The sequence below is a fragment of the Poecilia mexicana genome, unplaced genomic scaffold (genome assembly GCF_051168715.1).
Source record: "Poecilia mexicana isolate PSO_F unplaced genomic scaffold, ASM5116871v1 scaffold_4, whole genome shotgun sequence".
NCBI lineage: Eukaryota > Metazoa > Chordata > Actinopteri > Cyprinodontiformes > Poeciliidae > Poecilia > Poecilia mexicana.
In genome coordinates, this window is record NW_028263373.1 from 12705604 (window position 1) to 12725848 (window position 20245).

Here is a 20245-nt window from a genome sequence, read left to right on the forward strand (position 1 = left end):
AGATTATTGTTACCTAGGTCAACTTAAGCAGCTGTCCTAAAAAGATCCAGCTGACGTGATGAGTAGATTAGATCCCCTAAACAACCCATTTTTATTTTATTTTTTGGATGTTGAGAAATTGTAGTTTATATGAAACAATTTCAACCTTCTAATATGAAATACAAATTAATCTTGTGCTTCCTAATGTAGACAAGAAAGGCAACACACAAAAGTATACATAACTAAGAGTAACTACAGAAGAGCCCCAAAACAGCCCTCAAAGCAAAGACTCTCCTATGTGGGGTGTGATCTAAACAACACTGAAACAACATCCAAATTTTTCAAACAAAAAAATAATTTACGTGTTAGCTAAGGTTGTCACTCAACTAAACATGCCTTGAACCTTTTGAAGATACTCATTTAAAAAAAAATTCTCAACACAAGCAGAACCATCTGTACTACACCAATGACTTTTAAATCAACACCAATAAAAATTGCCAGATAAAAGTACACTGTGTTAAAGAAACTGGATTTCCCATAGTTTATATATATATATATATATATATATATATATATATATATATATATACAGGTGCTGGTCATAAAATTAGAATATTGTGATAAAGTTCATTATTTTCCATAATGTCATGATAAAAATTAAATTGTCATATATTTTAGATTCATTGCACACCAACTGAAATATTTCAGGTCTTTTATTGTTTTAATTTTGATGATTTTGGCAAACAGCTCATGAAAACCCAAAATCCCTGTCTCAAAAAATTAGAATATTATGAAAAGGTTCTCTGAACGAGCAATAAAAATAATCATCTGAATCAACAAAGTAACTCTAAACACCTGAAAAAGATTCCTGAGGCCTTTAAAAACTCCCAGCCTGGTTCATTACTCAAAACCGCAATCATGGGTCAGACTGCTGACCTGACTGCTGTCCAGAAGGCCATCACTGACATCCTCAAGCAAGAGGGTGAGAAACAGAAAGAAATTTCTGAACGAATCGGCTGTTTGCAGAGTGTTATATCAAGGCACCTCAGTGGGAAGTCAGTAGGAAGGAAAAAGTGTGGCAGAAAACGCTGCACAACGAGAAGAGGTGACCGGACCCTGAGGAAGATTGTGGAGAAGGGCCGATTCCAGACCAAATTAAATTTTCATCTCCATAAAACTTTTCAGCAGATGGAAGCATGAAGTGCTCCAAAATCTTCTGATAGCTGCTGCATTGATCCTGCCCTTGATAAAACCCAGTGGACCAACACCAGCAGCTGACATGGCACCCAGACCATCACTGACTGTGGGTACTTGACACTGGACTTCTGGCATTTTGGCATTTCCTTCTCCCCAGTCTTCCTCCAGAGTCTGGCACTTTGATTTCCGAATGACATGCAAAGTTTGCTTTCATCCGAAAAAAGTACTTTGGACCACTGAACAACAGTGGTCCAAAGTGCTGCTTCTCTGTAGCCCAGGTAAGGCGCTTCTGCCGCTGTTTCTGGTTCAAAAGTGGCTTGACCTTTGACCTGGGGAATGCGGCACCTGTAGCCCATTTCCTGCACACGCCTGTGCACAGTGGCTCTGGATGTTTCTACTCCAGACTCAGTCCACTGCTTCCCCCAAGGTCTGGAATCGGCCCTTCTCCACAATCTTCCTCAGGGTCCGGTCACCTCTTCTCGTTGTGCAGCGTTTTCTGCCACACTTTTTCCTTCCTACTGACTTCCCACTGAGGTGCCTTGATATAACACTCTGCAAACAGCCGATTCGTTCAGAAATTTCTTTCTGTTTCTCACCCTCTTGCTTGAGGATGTCAGTGATGGCCTTCTGGACAGCAGTCAGGTCAGCAGTCTGACCCATGATTGCGGTTTTGAGTAATGAACCAGGCTGGGAGTTTTTAAAGGCCTCAGGAATCTTTTTCAGGTGTTTAGAGTTACTTTGTTGATTCAGATGATTATTTTTATTGCTCGTTCAGAGAACCTTTTCATAATATTCTAATTTTTTGAGACAGGGATTTTGGGTTTTCATGAGCTGTTTGCCAAAATCATCAAAATTAAAACAATAAAAGACCTGAAATATTTCAGTTGGTGTGCAATGAATCTAAAATATATGACAATTTAATTTTTATCATGACATTATGGAAAATAATGAACTTTATCACAATATTCTAATTTTATGACCAGCACCTGTATATATATATATATACACAAAGAATTCAACTTAAGGTACTAAAATGAGAGAATATGTTTACTTGGTTTAGGGAAGATAATTGCTGAGTGTTGGAGCCTTACATATTTTTAATACGTAAGAGTTACGTAAACGTTAACAGTATTTAACTTTTATAAACAATATATTTTTATAAAACATAAAAATATATTTTATAAAAACAATAATAAATTCATTATTTTCCTGGTCTTAAAAAGAAAAAAATGTGTGCTTAAAAGCTAGACATGCGATTACAAAGAGCTCTGTACAGCTCAGGGAGACCAGCCAGGCACTTTTTAAATGTATTTTTTGCTGTGTTCCATTTCATTATTGGAAAACACATCAGTTTTCCCCCCAGCTGCTCTGCAGTGTAAGGAGGATTCCTGGACACGTAAGAGTGGGACTGATAAAGATAGAATTGATTCCAGCCAGCAGCAGCAGCAGCAGCGAGGGGGGCTCAGTTTAGTCCTACAGCTAAACGTCTGGGTTTACTCCGTCTCCCTCTTTCTTGTCTAAAGGCAAGTTGTCACTAAGGCGACATCAATCTCGTGCCTCATGACTTCACACAACACGCCTTTCCCCCTGATGCCTTATCACATCATCTGGAGGCAAGATTAAACAGGTCACCACAAAGTTTTCTAAACCCAACAGGTAAAGAAAAGTAGATAAAAAAAATATTAATGGATGGGCTCTGACTCTATTCTGTGAACAAAAAAAAGAAAAGTTTGGAAAATCTCTCACATACATGTAACATGACAAATGTTAAACTTACCTGTCAGAGGCACTGATGCCGATTTATAAATGTGTTACATTTCGGTTGTTTAATCCACGTAAAATTAAAGTTACTTATCTGACAACATGACACTGACAACGGCCAGTGGAGTGTGTACGGTGACATCGAGCAACACAGATTACAGACAAGTGATAACACACCACCTCACTCTTTCCTTCAAAATAAGTAAAAGAAACTAAAAAAGTCTTTAAAAAAGCAACAAGAAGAAACATGCAAACGTCTTTATGGGACTACAACACTAGTATCAAACATAAAATGAATATGAATAGCTTCTTAGATTGTTTAAGTGTTACAACTGTTTTGTAACTGCATTTTCAGAATTAGAACAACATGCAAGGTTTATTAAAATAAACACAGCCAATGCTGCATTTGAAGACGCTTTTCTTTTTTGCTTATTCAAATGAAGAAAGTCATATTATGAGCTGGTGTGGAAAAGGAAGTACAAATTAAGAGTCCATTGTCCAAATTTTCAGCAGAAATGCCATTAACTAGGTCTTGGTAAAGTGCATAGCATGTGATATGAACAAACAGCACAAAACTCTGCAAAAAACACCAAGAAAACAAAACAAAAGACGTTATGAAACAGCTGCATGGTGCCATGAAGAATCTCAAATATTTTTTTTCTTTCTGTGTTAAGTTAATCTACAATGATAAAAAAAAAAAGTAAATAAATAAAACACAGTTGAGTTTGCAAATAAATTATAATTTTTGTGATAAGTTGGTGACTGACACTGGCTGTCTAGGCTTGTACAGACACCTTGAATTTGTTTTTTAAAGTACAGTTGCCTCCTAATACAATTAAAGTGCAATCTTTATACTTTTAGTCAGATAAACATATTTCATACAGGTTTAAAATAAGAGGCTAGTAACAAATTAGCCCAGCTACTTTGTTTATTCCTGCCTCTCAATATAACTGGCAAACTGTCACACAAGAACAATTTATCTCAATACCTGAGCAAAAACTCCCAAAGTTTACTTTAAAATAAGCTCAATTCTGGTTTGCATTAATGGGAATCTTAGTGAAAGCCTATCTTGAAACAACTGTTAAAAATTTGAAGAATATGAGGTAGAGAGAGACAGAAGGCAAAAAAAAAACAGCAATAGATTAACAAAATATGAAAATGCTGTGATCAGAAACTAGGAATCAATATAGAAAAATATTAACACAGAGAGTTAAAGACGCATAAGGTCCTTCAGTTTCCCTACAACGTCCAACAATCTTTCATCAGAAATGGTTTCAACAGAAGACAGACTCTGAAGAAACAGTTTTTACCCACAACAGGGAATAGTCACAGTCAGAAGAACTACAGATGCCTCTGACTAAGCTAGAATATCCATGAAAAGTTGTTCTATTTTACTAATTCAATTCAAGAACTGTAGCCCATATTACACAGATTACATTGTTTTATTGAAGGATTTATTTCTAGTCATTTTAGTGATTATGGCTTTTACATCTGATGAAAACCCAAAACGAAGACTCTCAGAAACCAGAATATTATATAAAACCAATAAAGTTTGTCGGGGGAGGAAAGAATGAAGTGCTATAAAATGTACTATTAGACCGCTCATCGGACTCTGAGTTCATGAAGCCAGAGCCAGCAGATGATACGGGTCCCCAAGTCATCAGTGTCTCTGGAAGCTTCACGTTGCATTGGACCTTCAAGTACTATATTCTGTCCTCCATTAATTCTCCTGCTCTGGAACCTTAATTTACAGATGAAATATAAATTTTACTTTAACCTGGAAAGAGGAGTTTGCACCACTGATCAACAGTCCAGCTGATTTTCTCTGTACCCTAAATCAGAAACTACTTCCATGTGAGGTGGTTGTTGAAGCACTGAGACTCCAGTTGTAAGTCACGTCTTGTGAATTCCCCCCATCTCTTGAATGGGCTTTGCTTCACCGTCTTGGCTAAAGTTATGCAGCATTATTTCTAACGTGTTCTTTCTACTAATATAGTTAATTTTACCCATATTCTTCAGCTCCTTGCAGCTTAATGTCCTCGCAGAAGTTGTCATCCCCATATTTTTGCAGGTCACAACAAAACTTCAGATTTTTGTTTTTAAAATGTACTTTGTTTATTTTAATGAAAGACTCTAAAGTCAGAGGCACTGAATGTTAGAATATTAATTAATCCACAATAATCCAAATCAATGGGCATAACCACTTGAGGTATATAACTGTCTGTAATTAAGCTATATTAGGCTTTCACTTTTTGAATTGCATGAGTAAAATAAATGCACTTTTCAATGACACCCTAATTTATCTAGATGCACCTGTATGTACCTCAGTGAAGCAGTCCAGCTAGCTCCTTAGAACATGGGCAAAACCAGAGCACTTTTTAGCATCATAACTTAAACATTAAATATTTAATAGTAGTTGACTTGATGTCAACTACTATGTAGTGCACTGACTACCTACGATTCAACATTTTTAATACAGCAGCATAATCATAACGTGGAACTAAAAGAACTGCAGGAACATCCAGAAGAGGAATTTGAAATGTCTTTCAGGAAGCACTGAGTCATTTTCAAAGACCATCTTAAAAATTTGAGTACCTCAAAATAGAAAGTTGAGATGATGTACTAAGAGTTTAAAAAAATGTACAAACTTACATATTCTATTTGTGTATACTGTTAAAAAAGCAATAGTTTATTGCTAAAATATATTTAAGTCCAGGTGCTTCTAAACCTTTTGTCAACGTACAACGATCCAAATTGAAATTTGATATTTAAATCAACTCCTACACCCAATGCACTCACACAGAAAGGCATAAATGCATGCATTTCTTACGCAGACAATATGTAGAAATTGTTGTGAAAATAATCTGAATATACAACAAACCAAGGATAAGAGCAGACAATAAGAGGAGACAATAAGGGAAAAAATCATATTGTTATGAGTCCATCCATGCTCCAGTGAGCTCCTCGTTTCAATATAAATGAAGAAAGCTCGGCCTGAGGACAGCAGTGAGATATGCAGGCAGCCCACACATATCTGATGATGAACAGGCCTGCCTGCACATTCTAAAGAGAACACATTTTCCAGCTAGCCTTTCATAATTGTATTTTTTTTTCCTTCCAAAAGGCCCTAGAGCCAGACTTGTATGCGCCATCTGAAGAGGTTGGTGTAGTAATGGGTCATAGTGATGCATTCATACTGGGACTAGCTTAATTGTATTATCAATCTCATCCAGACAGTGCTTCAGCCCCACAGCTCTGGACATGCTACTGTCAGACACTCTGCATTAGTACTGAATAGTGAGCCATGCAGGAGTGTAATCTTCACTCTCATCTGTTTTCTGAGCTTAGGAAGCTAGGTTAGCTCACCGAATGATGTCTTATCAGAGTTTTTGACACCGTCGTCATCTGTTCTTCTCTGCCTTTTAAACAAACTTTTCCTCTGCCCTCATGTCACTGTTTGCTCTAACTTTCTCCTTCTTTTCCTCTTTGGATCTACTATGTCAGTGACCACCGAATAAATACACATCTGTGTTAATTATGTTAAGCCAAACAGTAACTACAAAGGCAGATGAAGTAGAAGGCTCCTTTGCTGTTCTGGCCTGATTATGTTTTGCACTCAAAACATTCCCCTCTCCAAATCTCCTCTCTTCCTTCTTTTGAAGTAACCTTCTCCTTGCTTCCCTCTCATCATAAGCAGAAGTTCTAGAGGTGGAGAGGAATTTGGAGATAAAAGCAAAAAGAGCCGAGGAGTCCTTCGCAAGCCTAAGGCAAGGAGAAGGTCAACAGGCCTGCTAAGAAGGGCTGTTATCATCCTGGTTACATGTTATCGGAGAGCCTGCAGTAGTGTTTATTTACAGTTACTGCTCCCTCTGGGTGCACACTTAAAGGCCTGGGGCTGATTGGTGCGTAATGAGTTTAGAAACGCAGGAAGCCGATGCAAGACAAGAAGTGAAACAAGAGGCAAGAAATGACTTGCCAATAACCAGTAAGTCAAAAACCAAATTGGTATAAACACCTTTTCTACACATGTGCCATGGAGTCTTGTCATTCGAGTAAAAACAGTCATTTTTACGGTTTACAGTAAAAAGAGTATACATATGTAAGAAAGGGTACTAATAAAAGGATCCTGATCTGCAATATTGACCCTCAAGGGAAAAATGCTGTTGGTACATAAGACACCTCCCTTCAATCTTTTATTTTTTTATTTTTTGCTTGCCCTCTAACTTATTTTTTCATTGTTGATCAGATTGTTTTATATTAAACAAGCAGAGAAGTGAAGTGGCTAGAAGCCAAGCCATAAAGCGAGAAGTGCTGGACACTGTTCAAAATGCTTGGCAGGAAACCAGTGAATTTTATAATCTTTGTTTTACCTGATAACGCTTCCAAACGCGGTGCAACGCAGAAAGAATAAGAAAAGTAATACACAGGTACTATATACATACAATAAAGCCAAAGTAACATCTGTTTCCCTTCCAAGAAAATTGAATTTCAGAAAATCAGTCCAATGACAAGATAATTACTGCATAGTATCAAACAGGGAAATTAAGATAAAGTATTTATTTCTAATTCATCAGATAAGATAAAAAAGAGATTTTTTTTTTCTTGAAAGCATTTTCGTCTTGTAACTTGTTTATTTGGGGTAAATGACTTTCTTAGGCAAATAATCTGTTGTAGTATAATTTCAGTGTATATTAATAACAGTTAAAGAAGGATAAAAAGAAAAAAACATCACTCACAGAATTGAATCTTCATTTCAGCAAATGAAATACGGTCAACGGGTCAAATTAAAATCACAGCGAGGATGTAAAATATCTACGTACGGTAGTTAAAAATGATTTTTGCACTACTGTTACCAATACGTCGCTACACCTGAGAGAGAAAACAGAAACCGAGCAATATTTATAAAGTCACTAAAATTACTACAGCTTCACAAAGCGCTGGTAACCACGGGCTGGTCACCAGTATCAAGGTATACCATTTTAGGTTATAAACAGAGACCGTGTCAAAACCAGTATTGCTTGACCTGTCATTGTCTGAGCCTGTTCATTTACTCTAACAAGTAGGTGGTGTTTTCAGTCTGATCCTTGCTGTGTGTTGGGTGGTATACATACGCCAATTTGGCTGTAAGGAAGTTTAAAGCAAACATGCCAGTAATCTATGTGATTGCTATAAACTTACTATAGGCTATTTTCAAATCCCAGTCGCATTCACTAAAAACAAGGTGTTGGAAAAGGCTGTGGAAACATACGCCTTTCACTTTGAGTAGAGCCCCCGCATCATATGAGCCTCGTTTTAAAGCAACCTATATTCTTTCACAATGCTGTTCCTGTCGGTGTTTCACCCGTCACTGTGCGAGTATTTTTTTTTTTTTGTACATGAATTTGTGTTATCAAACAAACCCTGGCACATCAATGAAGCTGATCTGAGAGCGACGTTGTCTACATAAATCAGCAGAATAAACACAGGCAGCTTGAAAAACATGAACCACTAAAGCATTACAAATCCTCACCATTTTCCCAAACTGCACAATCTTGTCTCAGAAGAAAAATGAGGCGCCTGCTCAGAAACTGTGTTTATGGTGTCAGGAATTGCAAGGAAATAAATTACTGGGTGAATCACTGGAGCCTGGTGTGCGAGCATAACTTGTGCAATGAGGAAATCAGGTTGCAGTAATATTCACTTTTGACACACTTATATTATGATGCTGGAAGAAGGCTTTGAGCCAATGAGTAGTGAAGTTCCAAAAACGCAGAGAACACAAAAACAGCCTGGAGCTGGATTAAAAAAAAAAACAAAAAACAAACAAACTTGGACTCATTTGAGTCAGACCACCTCCCTCGGTACAGATGAAGTAACAACAATGCCAATTTTGAGTTATAAACATGCCATTTTCCATAATATCAAGTGTGTGAGTTTTTCCTCCCGTCAACCTTTCCAAATCTCATTGTCACACCGTGTGTATCGTTGATAATAAAATCCTTTCATTACTCCAAATTTTCAAAACAGCTTGCTGCTGCTAGCATTTAGTGACATTTTGAAAAGATGAGGTACTGACGGGGTTTCTTACGGGTAGACCATATCAGAGCCATCAACAATTAACTTACAAAACACAGAGGTTGTTTGTGCTACTTCCTGGCATCCCCAAACACTACATTTGAGCCAATGTGTTCAGTCAGTGATTAGACATAACCATGCGCAACAGCCCTGAATGTCAGACAAGATTATCACTCTGCTTTTCATGAAATGACACTGATATGTTCCACGGCAAAACACACTGTCACGCCACCGCCAGGCCCACACGATAAAGACAACAGATGAATTCGGTTTTGTGTCACTTCCTTCTATCAAATGGCCATGCCTCCTTTGGGGGAAACATATCTGCCATGATTTGAATGGGAGTCAATGCAACTTCTGAGCTGTTTGGAGCAAACGAAGCTCAAGGTATCATGCCACACAAGGCGAACAATTATATTGTAGTGATTGATTTAGCAAAGTTAGCTAGAAAGACTTTCAAACAATCTAGTTTCCCTCTGGGGTTAATAAAGCATTTTTGAATTCAATTCGATAAAGAACCACAGCAGAAGACGGGTTGGAGTGAAAATAAGTTTTCCCCTTAAAATGTTTCAGCCTATTATCCCTCAGCACCGGGTGGCTCAGTTGGCAGAGCACACACACCATGTGCAAAGTTAGTCCTGTAGTCCTTAACGTAGTTGTTCTGGTTTCGGCTCGCAGCATCCGCAGCCACTAAATCTGAGCCAGTGTGTTCAGTCAGTGATTAGATATAACCATGTTAAACAAAACTCAAGATGCTTTGACAGAAATTACATTTGTTTGCTAATTTTATGCTTCTATTGCACAAAAATAACACATTGATTCGCAATCGATTCATTGGTTCAACTTTCACCCCAGAGGGGACATGGTCACTGTACTTTAGCTAAAAACCCAAATGTTTAACCAACATGCAGCTAGATGTATTAAGATTGTCTCCACAACACAGTATAGCTTAGTCATCCCTCCTACAATTATTCAAAAATACTAATAATAAATGTTTTAAACACACATGACATGAGCCTTTTTCTTTTCACTTTCCAGAACTTTGACGAAAGCTTACTGTAAGGGTTAATTCAATATAAGACAGTACGTGAGAGGGCATGGATAGAGTAATAAAAATAACAATACTGTCCGGAGAAAGTCAAAGATGGGATATGAGAGGAGTAAAAAGAAAACAAAAACACACAATAATAATAAAGAGTAATCTCTTATGGTTACAAATGGTCCGTAAATAGCATAAATCAGAAGCAATAGTCTTTCCAGCAGTCCCAAGACAGCTCCAATTTATCTCCATACTTTGTTCCTGACTGAAAAGAATGAGCGAGAAGAGAAAACTGCTAAAAGGGAAAACTGGAGAGGCCATTTAGTGATTTGAGCGGTGAAACTTCTCTGCTGCCAAGGACATGTAACAGAGAGAGAGAGAGAAAGAGAGAAAGAGACTGGAAGAGTCTCTCAATACATCAGACATCAGGAGTGATTCAGACAAGTAGCACCGCCTTTGAAAGGCCCATAAAGACGAGTCATTCTGAGACTGGTGAGCAATACAAAACAAAAAACACCCATAGATTGTATGACTTTGCATTGCAAAATACAAAGTAGAATTTTTATGTGCAGGTAGAACGGTGGCAAAAAAATTAAAAATCCTGATTTCACTTATGCTGATTTACAAAATAGAAGAAATATGCTAATAAAAAATATGCCACTTCTATTTTTGGGTGCTTTTCCATCAGAACTGTTTCATAAAAAAAAAAAAAGAGAGAAATGAGGTGTTGCAGAGACCTGCATACTCTCAGCATGTTTCAGACTCTTCAAGTCAGTCATTGTATCAGGCTTCATTGTAAAAACCTCTCGCTCTTATTTAATCAATAGAAACTTGACTATCGTGATTCATAGCATACTCTGGAGTACAGGAATATCTCCTGACAACCCCAGCTGTTTTTTATACACCAAACGCCAACCATCCCACTAACAATCCATGTTTTCTTTTCATCTGTACTACCAAAATTATTTTCTATCCGACATGCACAAGTTCTATGTTTCATGAGTTTTTCCTCTGTCAAGTTATAACTCTGTTTATTTTTTTATTTTTTTCAGAGAGTGAAGCAGACAAAAAAACAAAAAAAAAAAAACAAAGATACGGCCACATATATTAAATACAGTTCACGGTGCACGGAGAGAAAAAAAACAAACGTGTGGGGATGAATACAAACAGGCACACACAATGAAAAATATCCTGTGAATGCACATGAAAGAAAGTAGCTTGACTTCAGTAATGGGGACTGTTTCTGACTCCTGTCCTAGTTTATAAAAGTAGGCTGATTCTCACCTTGACGAAAGCACACAATCTGTCACAGTAGTTCTGTGATTTGACCAGGGAGTTCTGACATGAATGATGCAAGTCAGTGACTCAATGCAATCTGCTGGGTTGACTTGAACAGAGACTTTTTAACCAATTTGAATAATAAACTGAACTTGACTGTTGTGTTTGGCAACTAGGACAAATTCAGAATGTATATAACTGCCTTGAAATATGCTTGTAGGATTGTACTGAACTGCCTTTTTCTCTGAAAAGTGCATGGAGATGGCATGTTTAGAACCGACAGCATGAAAAGAAAACTGAGCTGAATAAAATAATTAAACGAATGACCAAATACTAAACTTAACAAGTTAGACAATGAACTTCAAACTTACCAAAAGGTTTTTGGTAAGTTGGAGGTCTTCATGAATGTAATGTAAGAAGGGATGAATCTATGAGCTGAGCTTGTCAATGGATCCCATTAAACACTTGCCACTCCTGAGGACTTTCTTTCATATTGTAAGTCATTATTGACAGAGAGTAGTGTGACGAATCAATGAGGGCTTAATTACATTTGAAGAATAGTCCAGAGGTGAAGCAAAACAAAGCCACCACTGCCTGTTTCCTGTCAAGCCTTTGATGCAATTTTCCTCACCACCAAGATCTACTTTTAAGCCTTGGCTAAGTGCGAGTGTGCAACAAAACAAATGTGAAAAGATAAGATAAGAATGTAATTTCAATTTTCAAAACAAAAAAATATATATATATATATTATGCAAAAATAATTATCAGCCACTAAAAGAAACAACGGGCTGGAACTTAATGTTTAAAGATTAGGGAAAATCTTCTCATTTCTATAAGGAGAAATAATTTCCTCATCCGTTGAACAAATTCCATTCGAATATATATATAATTCCATTTGTATACATTAAGAATAGCAACACAACTCTATTGGTTGTCATAAGATGTCAGTTTAAAAACAGATCTTTAAAGGTTTCAGTACCCAAAACTAACAATGTCATTATGATTTTGCTGTATGGAGGTCTGCTGACCATCTCACACTTCTTTAGCACATAGCTTGAAAAAAGGAAGATTTTACACATTCGGCGAAGAATTTATATGACCAGTTTCCACTTGAATAAATACATATTTCTTCTTTTTATGCTAACACAACAAAACCAAAAAACTATGTATTGTAAGAGTGCAGAGGACGGTGCAGGTAAGTATACTAGATGATGCACGGTCAGTTCAAGATATCCCAATGGCGTTGGTACTCTTTTGTTCCTAAAGAGGTCCAGTACCAAACTACCAAACTTGCTAAGATATGATATGACAAAAGGGCTAACAGCATCTTGAATCTGCACAACCTTGTATTGATTAATATACTTGACCTATGAAACAACTGTATCATCATCACAATGATTTAAAAAAAACATTCTTTCTTCGCACTTTATCATCTACCATTTCCACTGACAAGGCTACAAAAGTTTTTCAGGGGCTTCATGTTTGAACTTTTAACATTTCCATCCAAATACACGTAAATATGGAACACAATTTTATTTAATAAGGAAACATTCTATGGCTGCATAGAGGACAGACGCAGTACTGTATTAAGCAGCAAAAGCCTTCTAAACACAGAGGGAGATTATCCAAGTCCAGACTTCTTAGTTACAGGGCGAGACAAAAGTAGGTAAATAGAAACAGAAAAGCACACAGCATCACAGAAGTAATGTGGATAAAACCGGTGATGATTAAATGAAACAGTCGCAGAATATTAATTTGACATTTGCTCAAAAATATCAATTTACACCCCGTTATAACTTTGGTAATGCATTTATTGGAAAGAGATTAATATCAATACCATAAATCATTCAGGAGATACAACCAGAGCGAGGCATACTCACATGTTAGCTGATCTCTGTGTGGGAGCTATGCACCTATTAATCAATGTCCCTGCTCCTCTGCCCATGTCATCAGGGGAAAAGGCAAATTTATAAAAAGGCCAATAATCACACTGATACCTCAAAAAGTAACATACTTAGATGTTTATGCAGTGGTGCTATCTATTTCCACTGACCTTCGCAAGGTTCTTGTCTGTGCAAAACTGATTGCTAGTTCTGCATTTTCTTATCCCTTTGATGCCTTTGCTTGATTAGTTTTATGCATTATGCAGACAACATATGCACCAAAAGTGACAACAAAGGAAATCTGATTGTGTTTTCAGAATATTAACTATTTTGGCCATGTATTCATTGATAATGACAGCAAGGTCAGCCGTTAATAAATGTGAAGCACAGAGAAAAAGAAGTTTCCTTTTTTTATAGTGAAAAGGCTACAAGCGCTATTTGATGAACTTCCCTTTAAACTCTCACTTGGGGCAAACATTTTTGGGTAACTTTTCACAATAGTTTGCTAGAACATTGGCCCATGCGAAACCCTCCTTGTTTGAACACAAATGTTCACTTCTGACTATGAATTTCTCTTGAAATTGAGATCAGAGCTTTGTGACGGGACTTCAAAACATTGACTTTGTAATCCTTAAACCATACTGTAGAATTATTTTATAAATGAAAAAGTTCTACTTCCACTGGGAGATTTTTTTCCTAATTAAATGCGAAAGAAAACTGTTATAAGTGAAATAATATGTCATAAGAATAGTTTAAAATCAATATCACAGAATTAATTACTTAAATCAAGCTCTTGTGTCTTGCTGAAAAGTTAGCTGTCGGTTAGTTTTGTCTTATTTCAAGTGTACTAAGAGATCTGTACTAGAAATCAGAATCAGACAAAAGTGCTTAGTAAGATTTTGTATTTTTGAAGTGTATTTCATGAAGGGGGTTTGTATTTGTGCTAATGCTAATGAACGTGGCATCTTATGAATCTGACTAATTTTTTCAAAGAAAAAACAGACTGTAAAGGACGACATTCCTTTTCCTAACATTTTGCTGATTTGTTTGGGTTTTTCTATGAAATACAGATAATAAAACTTCCAAAATAAAACTTATTTCTTTCATTTTACTGGCACTTAGCAAACAGAAATAATTTTAACCAATCTTAATTGAGCTAAAACAGGAAATGTAGTTTGATTTAATATCAGAAGATGAAAAAAGCTGTCATTTTATACAGCGTATGTAATTATCTGGCATTATTTATTTTGCTACATACAAATTGTCTGAATGTAGTATAGCATTCTCCAAAGCCAATGATCTATTGCAATTAGTGTAGGGGAAAAGTTTCCTAAACATTCTCAGATATTGTTTGTCGGTGTTGCTACTCACCACTCTCAAAGCAAGCATCAAAAATCAGATGTCCTTTCCGTAGAGGTCCTGTGTACGCAGGTGGTGTTATTGTCAGCTTGTTGACATTCCCTCCTAAGGATTCTTCCCCTCCAGCTTCATTTTCTGCAGAACAAGCAAAACATGCTGAATTTACATAGGTCTAACTTTGCTTTAAGGTTTTCTATAAAACGCAGCAGCAGCAGTTGATTTATTTTATATAAAAATGTACTATTGATACACGATTAATCTTTTATATCATTTAATACAGCTCTTGGATGTTAAAAAAAATGCAGTAAAAGAATCTGTGTAGAAAAAGTACTGCATCAATTTGTTTATTTATGATGAAAAAATGCCCATATTAATTAATTCCCACTAATAATTTCAATGCATACTTCCCAGTTCCTATATGAGTACTTAAGCAACACATAGTCACATATGATCAGAGGTGAGTAGAATTGTATTAGTTTTATCCTTTTATTTGGAAAAGTGTTTGCTCTGCCTGAATTTGTTGCTTTGTCATTGTAATTTTTTTAAAGTCTTTGAAATGAAAGAATTTACACTAAACTTTATATTTTTGTCTATCCGATGACAGCATTTTTAAATATTAAATTAGATGTTATGATCTGTTTCTCAGTTCATGGGTAACCTTTCACAAAATACCTTTTTACTCTTACTTGACTAATGTCCTTGATGGTTACTATTTACTATTCATGAGTATAAATATGTTGAAGTAGTGCTTTTACTGGAATGCAATTTTATGGTCACTCCCAATTAAAAAAAAATTTAATAATAATAATGTACGAGCGTCTTAAAGGGGTGCTACAGTTACTCTCTGAATTAGAGCTATCTCAGATGAGGAAAGATAGTTTGTCTTGTTGCGAGAGCATCTCTCTAAGGACGCCACTCTGCTAACTCCTGTGTCAAGATGAGAGGGATCAAAATAAACACACGCGTGCACAGGTGTAGTCTACCTAAAGATACTATACAGCAGGTGAAACACATGCAAATGCCATATAAGTTGCAGCGGTAGCACAAACTGTGGACAGTTGTTTGAAGTTTACTTGTTACTTTCCAGAAAAAAATCGCTTAGTGAGGCTTTAACTTAGAAGCATAGAAGCAACCTTTTGCTATTATTAGCTGCACTGTAATCCAGCTAGTTAGCACCCACGCTCATTGCACCTGTGATGCTGTTTTTCCGTGAAGTAACTAAACGGTTTGAATATTCTACAATGCGATAAATGGCTAATGGTCAAGTTAGCTCAAAACTGCTAGAATTACAATCCCATGTTTACGTCTTTTAACCTGCTAGCTTGGCGATTAGCATACCCTGCCACAGCGCACGTTTAAAGACTCTCCGAGGGCTACAAAGACCCGCTTGCTATTCGCCAAGCAGCAGGGCGGCGTGGCATCTCTTTCTGCTGTGTAAAGGTGAGGATAAAACAATGTAAAGCTCGTATTTACACACCAGTCTTGATGGCTCTGTCAGTGTTTTCCTCCATCTTCCTCTCCATCAGCTCAGCGGACGCTTTTAGTGCGTTGCTACGGCAACGGAGAATGAGGAAGAGAGGAGAGGTCGGTCTGTACTGCAAGCAGTTCTGTGCAGGTATGTTCCCTTCAGTAGATCATTTTGTGCCCTCACAAAAAAAAATGCACAATTGATTTAAAATAACAAAAGACGGTTCGGCAGTATTTCTGCGTGTTTACCTGAAACATAAGAGTAATTCAAAGTTGCGTGCTCGAAGTGGCATAATGTCGCGATAAAGCTCTGATTTATTTCCCAAAAGTAAACTGAAGAATCAGTAATGTCAATGTTCAGCTCTGTGTCGGAAACTGGCAGCATTAGCATTCTGCACATAGCAATATTACAAGCCAAGGCTTCCATTGACACTGCAGGGCAATCTGTATACTGGGCATAATTCAGTTTTATCACTGCCATACCTGAAATAAAACCCATTTTAATGGTATTTTCAGAGAAAAATAAGCCAATAATTGCAAACAGCAGTCAGAGATTGGGAATTATCCAGTAGATTGATTAAAGCTGAAGATTTTCTAGACAATTGGAGCAGAGATGTCATCAGGGCCAATCAAGCCTGGCCCTATTCCTTTCCTATTACAAAGGCTGCACCTGATTAAGAACATCAGATGAGCCAGCGCGCAGCTCCTGGAGCAAGAGCCATGCAGGTTGCTGCTAATTTTCAGCTTGTAAGCAGTGTGTAACAGGAGCAAATGAATAAGAGCCGAGAGAGAGCAATGGTTTTTCTTCGCGCGTGTGATCTATATATGACGGCAGGCATCAACAGGCCACAGAGTAGATGGATCTGAATGATTATTTCTCAGATGACAGAAAGAGAATACAGAGCAGCTGTGTAATATTTTGTTAAAATTGAAAATTGAATAGCTGTCCTCAATGGTATGTCATTCCTTTAACGCTGTGCCTATTAAAGAGCTATGTGGTGGTACAATCATTCATTTTCAAGAGAGATTGAAATTGAATTATGGAGCATGAGAAGAATGAATTAGATACACTACAAGTTCTTTTGTTTCTGAACTGTAATCAAAGCTATTTGTGTGCCGAATTTCAACCTTTGTAATGTTTTTGTTTGGTTCTCTTAGTGTCATAGTTTCATGTCTGCGCATTACAATTGATCTTTTTCCTTTAAATGAAAATCTACTGTTATTTCACCAAATTTGAAATTTATTTACACCGAATCTTAAGCTTTCAAAATGCACATCATATTGCTAGATGTTAGTATTTATTTAACAAAGATGGAGCCACAATATATATTGCATGCATATGTACATAGCTATATATGCATGCAGTATATAAAAATGTTACATTTATTGTTGGCGTACCTGGAATCAGAGGTTAAATAGCATAATACATTATGGTAATAATTCCAGTGATTTCAAAGTTGTAGTTTATTGATTCTCGACTTGAATAGATGAGCTTGTTGTTTCCTCTTTGATAGATATGACATTTGTTATTTTTGGGAGGATTTTATATGAACTCATAAAACATGGAATGTTATATCAAGTACCAGAGTATTAGTGCCCAGAAGCCCTTGAACTTTGATTTTTACATCTGGCCAATTGATTGGTGCATCGCTGTTACTTGCTTAAAGTTTCACTTCTCTGTTAAAGAGTTACATCGTTGTGTAATACTTTGAACAGGACCATCTAATTTTCAAACCCACTGAAAATTAGATGGTCCTCACCAGAACCAAATTATAGGTCTAATTCATACCAATGTGATGAAGCGTTTGTGATATGTGCCAGTCAACTCTGCAGAAGTACAGACCAGATTATTGTAGCCATCATTTTCCCTTTGCTACCCCATGATGAGTAATCGTAACCCCAGTCAGAGGGCGGCACACAGCACTTGGAGAAAACAAGATTTGGATAATGGGGATAAGGAAAGTACAACAAATAAACAAAAAGAAGAAACATTAAACTGTTTTTTTCTCTTCTCTTATTCCTAGCCTCTTCTGATCATGCCCTAAATGAGCTAAAAAAAAAAATTGCATAAAAATGAGCATATAATTTTTGAATCGGTCAAATCAGCCTGCATACATGCAAAGCCATGTAGAGCTTACACAATGCTATTACTTCTTGTCATGGGGTTTACATAAGAACAGAATCTAAACTTTTTATAGAAGTATAAAAAGTAAATTCAACAAAATGGTTTTTCACATTTTAATTGTGTCTCGGGAGAAAAGATTTACACCCATTCATGAAAGTGTTTTAGACCACTGATTACTTGGAACTTTGTTTCGCATATTGTGGTTAAAATAAGATCTCTTGGAACGTCAATAAAAAATAATATTGGCTCTTTTAATCTCAGGTTGCGAGTGACTGGAGGATGCTCAGCATTATCACAATCCTGTGAAGAATCCATTTAAATAAAGCCTCCTGGGGAAATGCTCAGCAAACATTTCTTTCAGAGCGAAATGTCTTTCTCCTAAATTGTAAAATGATCAGATAGATCATTCTTTATAATTGTCAAAAGGCGAAATCAGAAAGATCGTCCTGTTTACGACTCTATCCCCAGGCCTAGTGTGTTTGTGTGTTTAAAGGAAGCAAATCTGTGTCTTAGCATTTATATTCCACCAAGTACAGGAAAACCCTTTTACCCTGCCATGCTGGGCACTTTTCACACTTAAAGTCCATCACCAATGAAGGAACAAGTCATGCAAAAATCAAAACAAGTGAGGACAAGGGGCACAGAGTTGGAGACAGGCTGTTGTGAGAGACTGGGCGAGAGTGTGAGGGATGGGGTGGGGGGGCGTGCGGCAGGATCAGTTGGGGTGCACAGACCAGGCGGCGGTACACAGAGGATCACTATGGTGACAGCAATCAGGGGGCTCAGGGGAGTGAGGCTGGGTCAGAGAGGAAGGCTTGAGAGGCAGCTGACTGAGGAATCAGCCCTCACTTTGGATGATTCAAGTGACAGCTCCCCCCAGGGCTGTGCCGGACCAGCTGTCCCCAGAGACCATGAGCTTTACGAGACAGAGATGTGGCTAAAGCAGTCCTTTTCTAAGTGAAAAAGAAAAAAAAAAAACAGAATTGGAGCCGAATCAGTACAACGGTGCCACGACACAGCAATGTTGTTGATGATGTTTTCACATATTCTGCAGCAGATGAAAATGCTACAAAAACAGGGCTATGTGCTAATTTAAAATGTGTAAACACTGTCATATGGTGCGAGTTTTGTGATATTTTTCACCTTCTCTGTTGACATAAATATCAGTTAAACCAGCAATTTGCTAGCGGTTCAGTTTGCAATTCCGTAATCGTTTCGTCCCTTTCATTTTTTTTTTGTCCATCACGTTCTCCGTCTCTCTATCCCTCTGCTCGACCCCCTCCTCCATCGCATGTGCTGGACAGCAGCCACCTAAACAGATGGTCCAGTGTCAATAGGCAGCTATTAACTGGCCACTTCCCTGACTCTAATTCGAGACAGTGAAAAGCACATTTAAAGAACTGGGAACCAGTCCTCTGCCATGTAGATGACGTTAGGAGTAAGACAGGTCAAAGGTTTGATAAGCGAAAATGATCCTATTAACATTTATAGAATATAATCCTTGGACAGTGTTGGTTGAGTTCAAGAACATTTATACCTTCTCCTGCAGCAGATTAGACATAGGTTGGCTTCCACCATCAAAGTTAAACCAATCCTGTTTCATATGAGCGTAAAGCCACATCTGAAGGTCAGCTGGCTGAAATAAGGTCCTACTGTTTTTTGTTGTTGTTGTTGTTTAAAATAAATACGAATACAGCTGGAAATAATTCTGGTCAGGACAAATACAGACAATAATCAGTAAAACCTAAAGGAGAACAAATTAACCCTTGTGCGTGCGAGGACTGAGGCAAACGTAGAGGACTGAGGCAAATGATACAAGTTTTACGGGTGTGGGGTCGGTTGGACCCCATTTCTAAACACAAGGGTTAAGGACCTTCAAAAGTCGGTTTTAGCCAATTTTCATGAAGATGCCAGGTTCATTTGTTCAGACAATGTATGCATAATTATAAAAGCCTTCCTGCGTTTCTGCGTTCATCTCTTTTGGTAGGAAATGCAAATCACCTCCAGAACAAAAGCTAAAGACAATGTGAGGAAAATGCCAGAAGGTAGTAAGAGACTGTCATTTTTTACAGTGAACCAACCCCTTAGTAAGATAGGCTGAAA

At 37.3% G+C, this 20245-nt stretch overlaps 1 protein-coding gene across 1 annotated transcript in view; it reads right to left on the minus strand.

Moving 5' to 3' along the window:
• The window catches only part of agbl4 (AGBL carboxypeptidase 4), a 200135-nt gene extending 184021 nt beyond the window's left edge, over nt 1–16114 (minus strand). The window contains exons 1-2 of the mRNA XM_088005251.1: nt 16028–16114; nt 14563–14685 (exon numbers count right to left, since the gene is read on the minus strand). Coding sequence (XP_087861377.1) covers nt 14563–14685; nt 16028–16073 — 169 coding nt within the window. The 5' untranslated portion in view covers nt 16074–16114. The remainder of the gene's footprint in view (nt 1–14562; nt 14686–16027) is intronic.
• Between the last annotated feature and the right edge of the window lie 4131 nt (nt 16115–20245).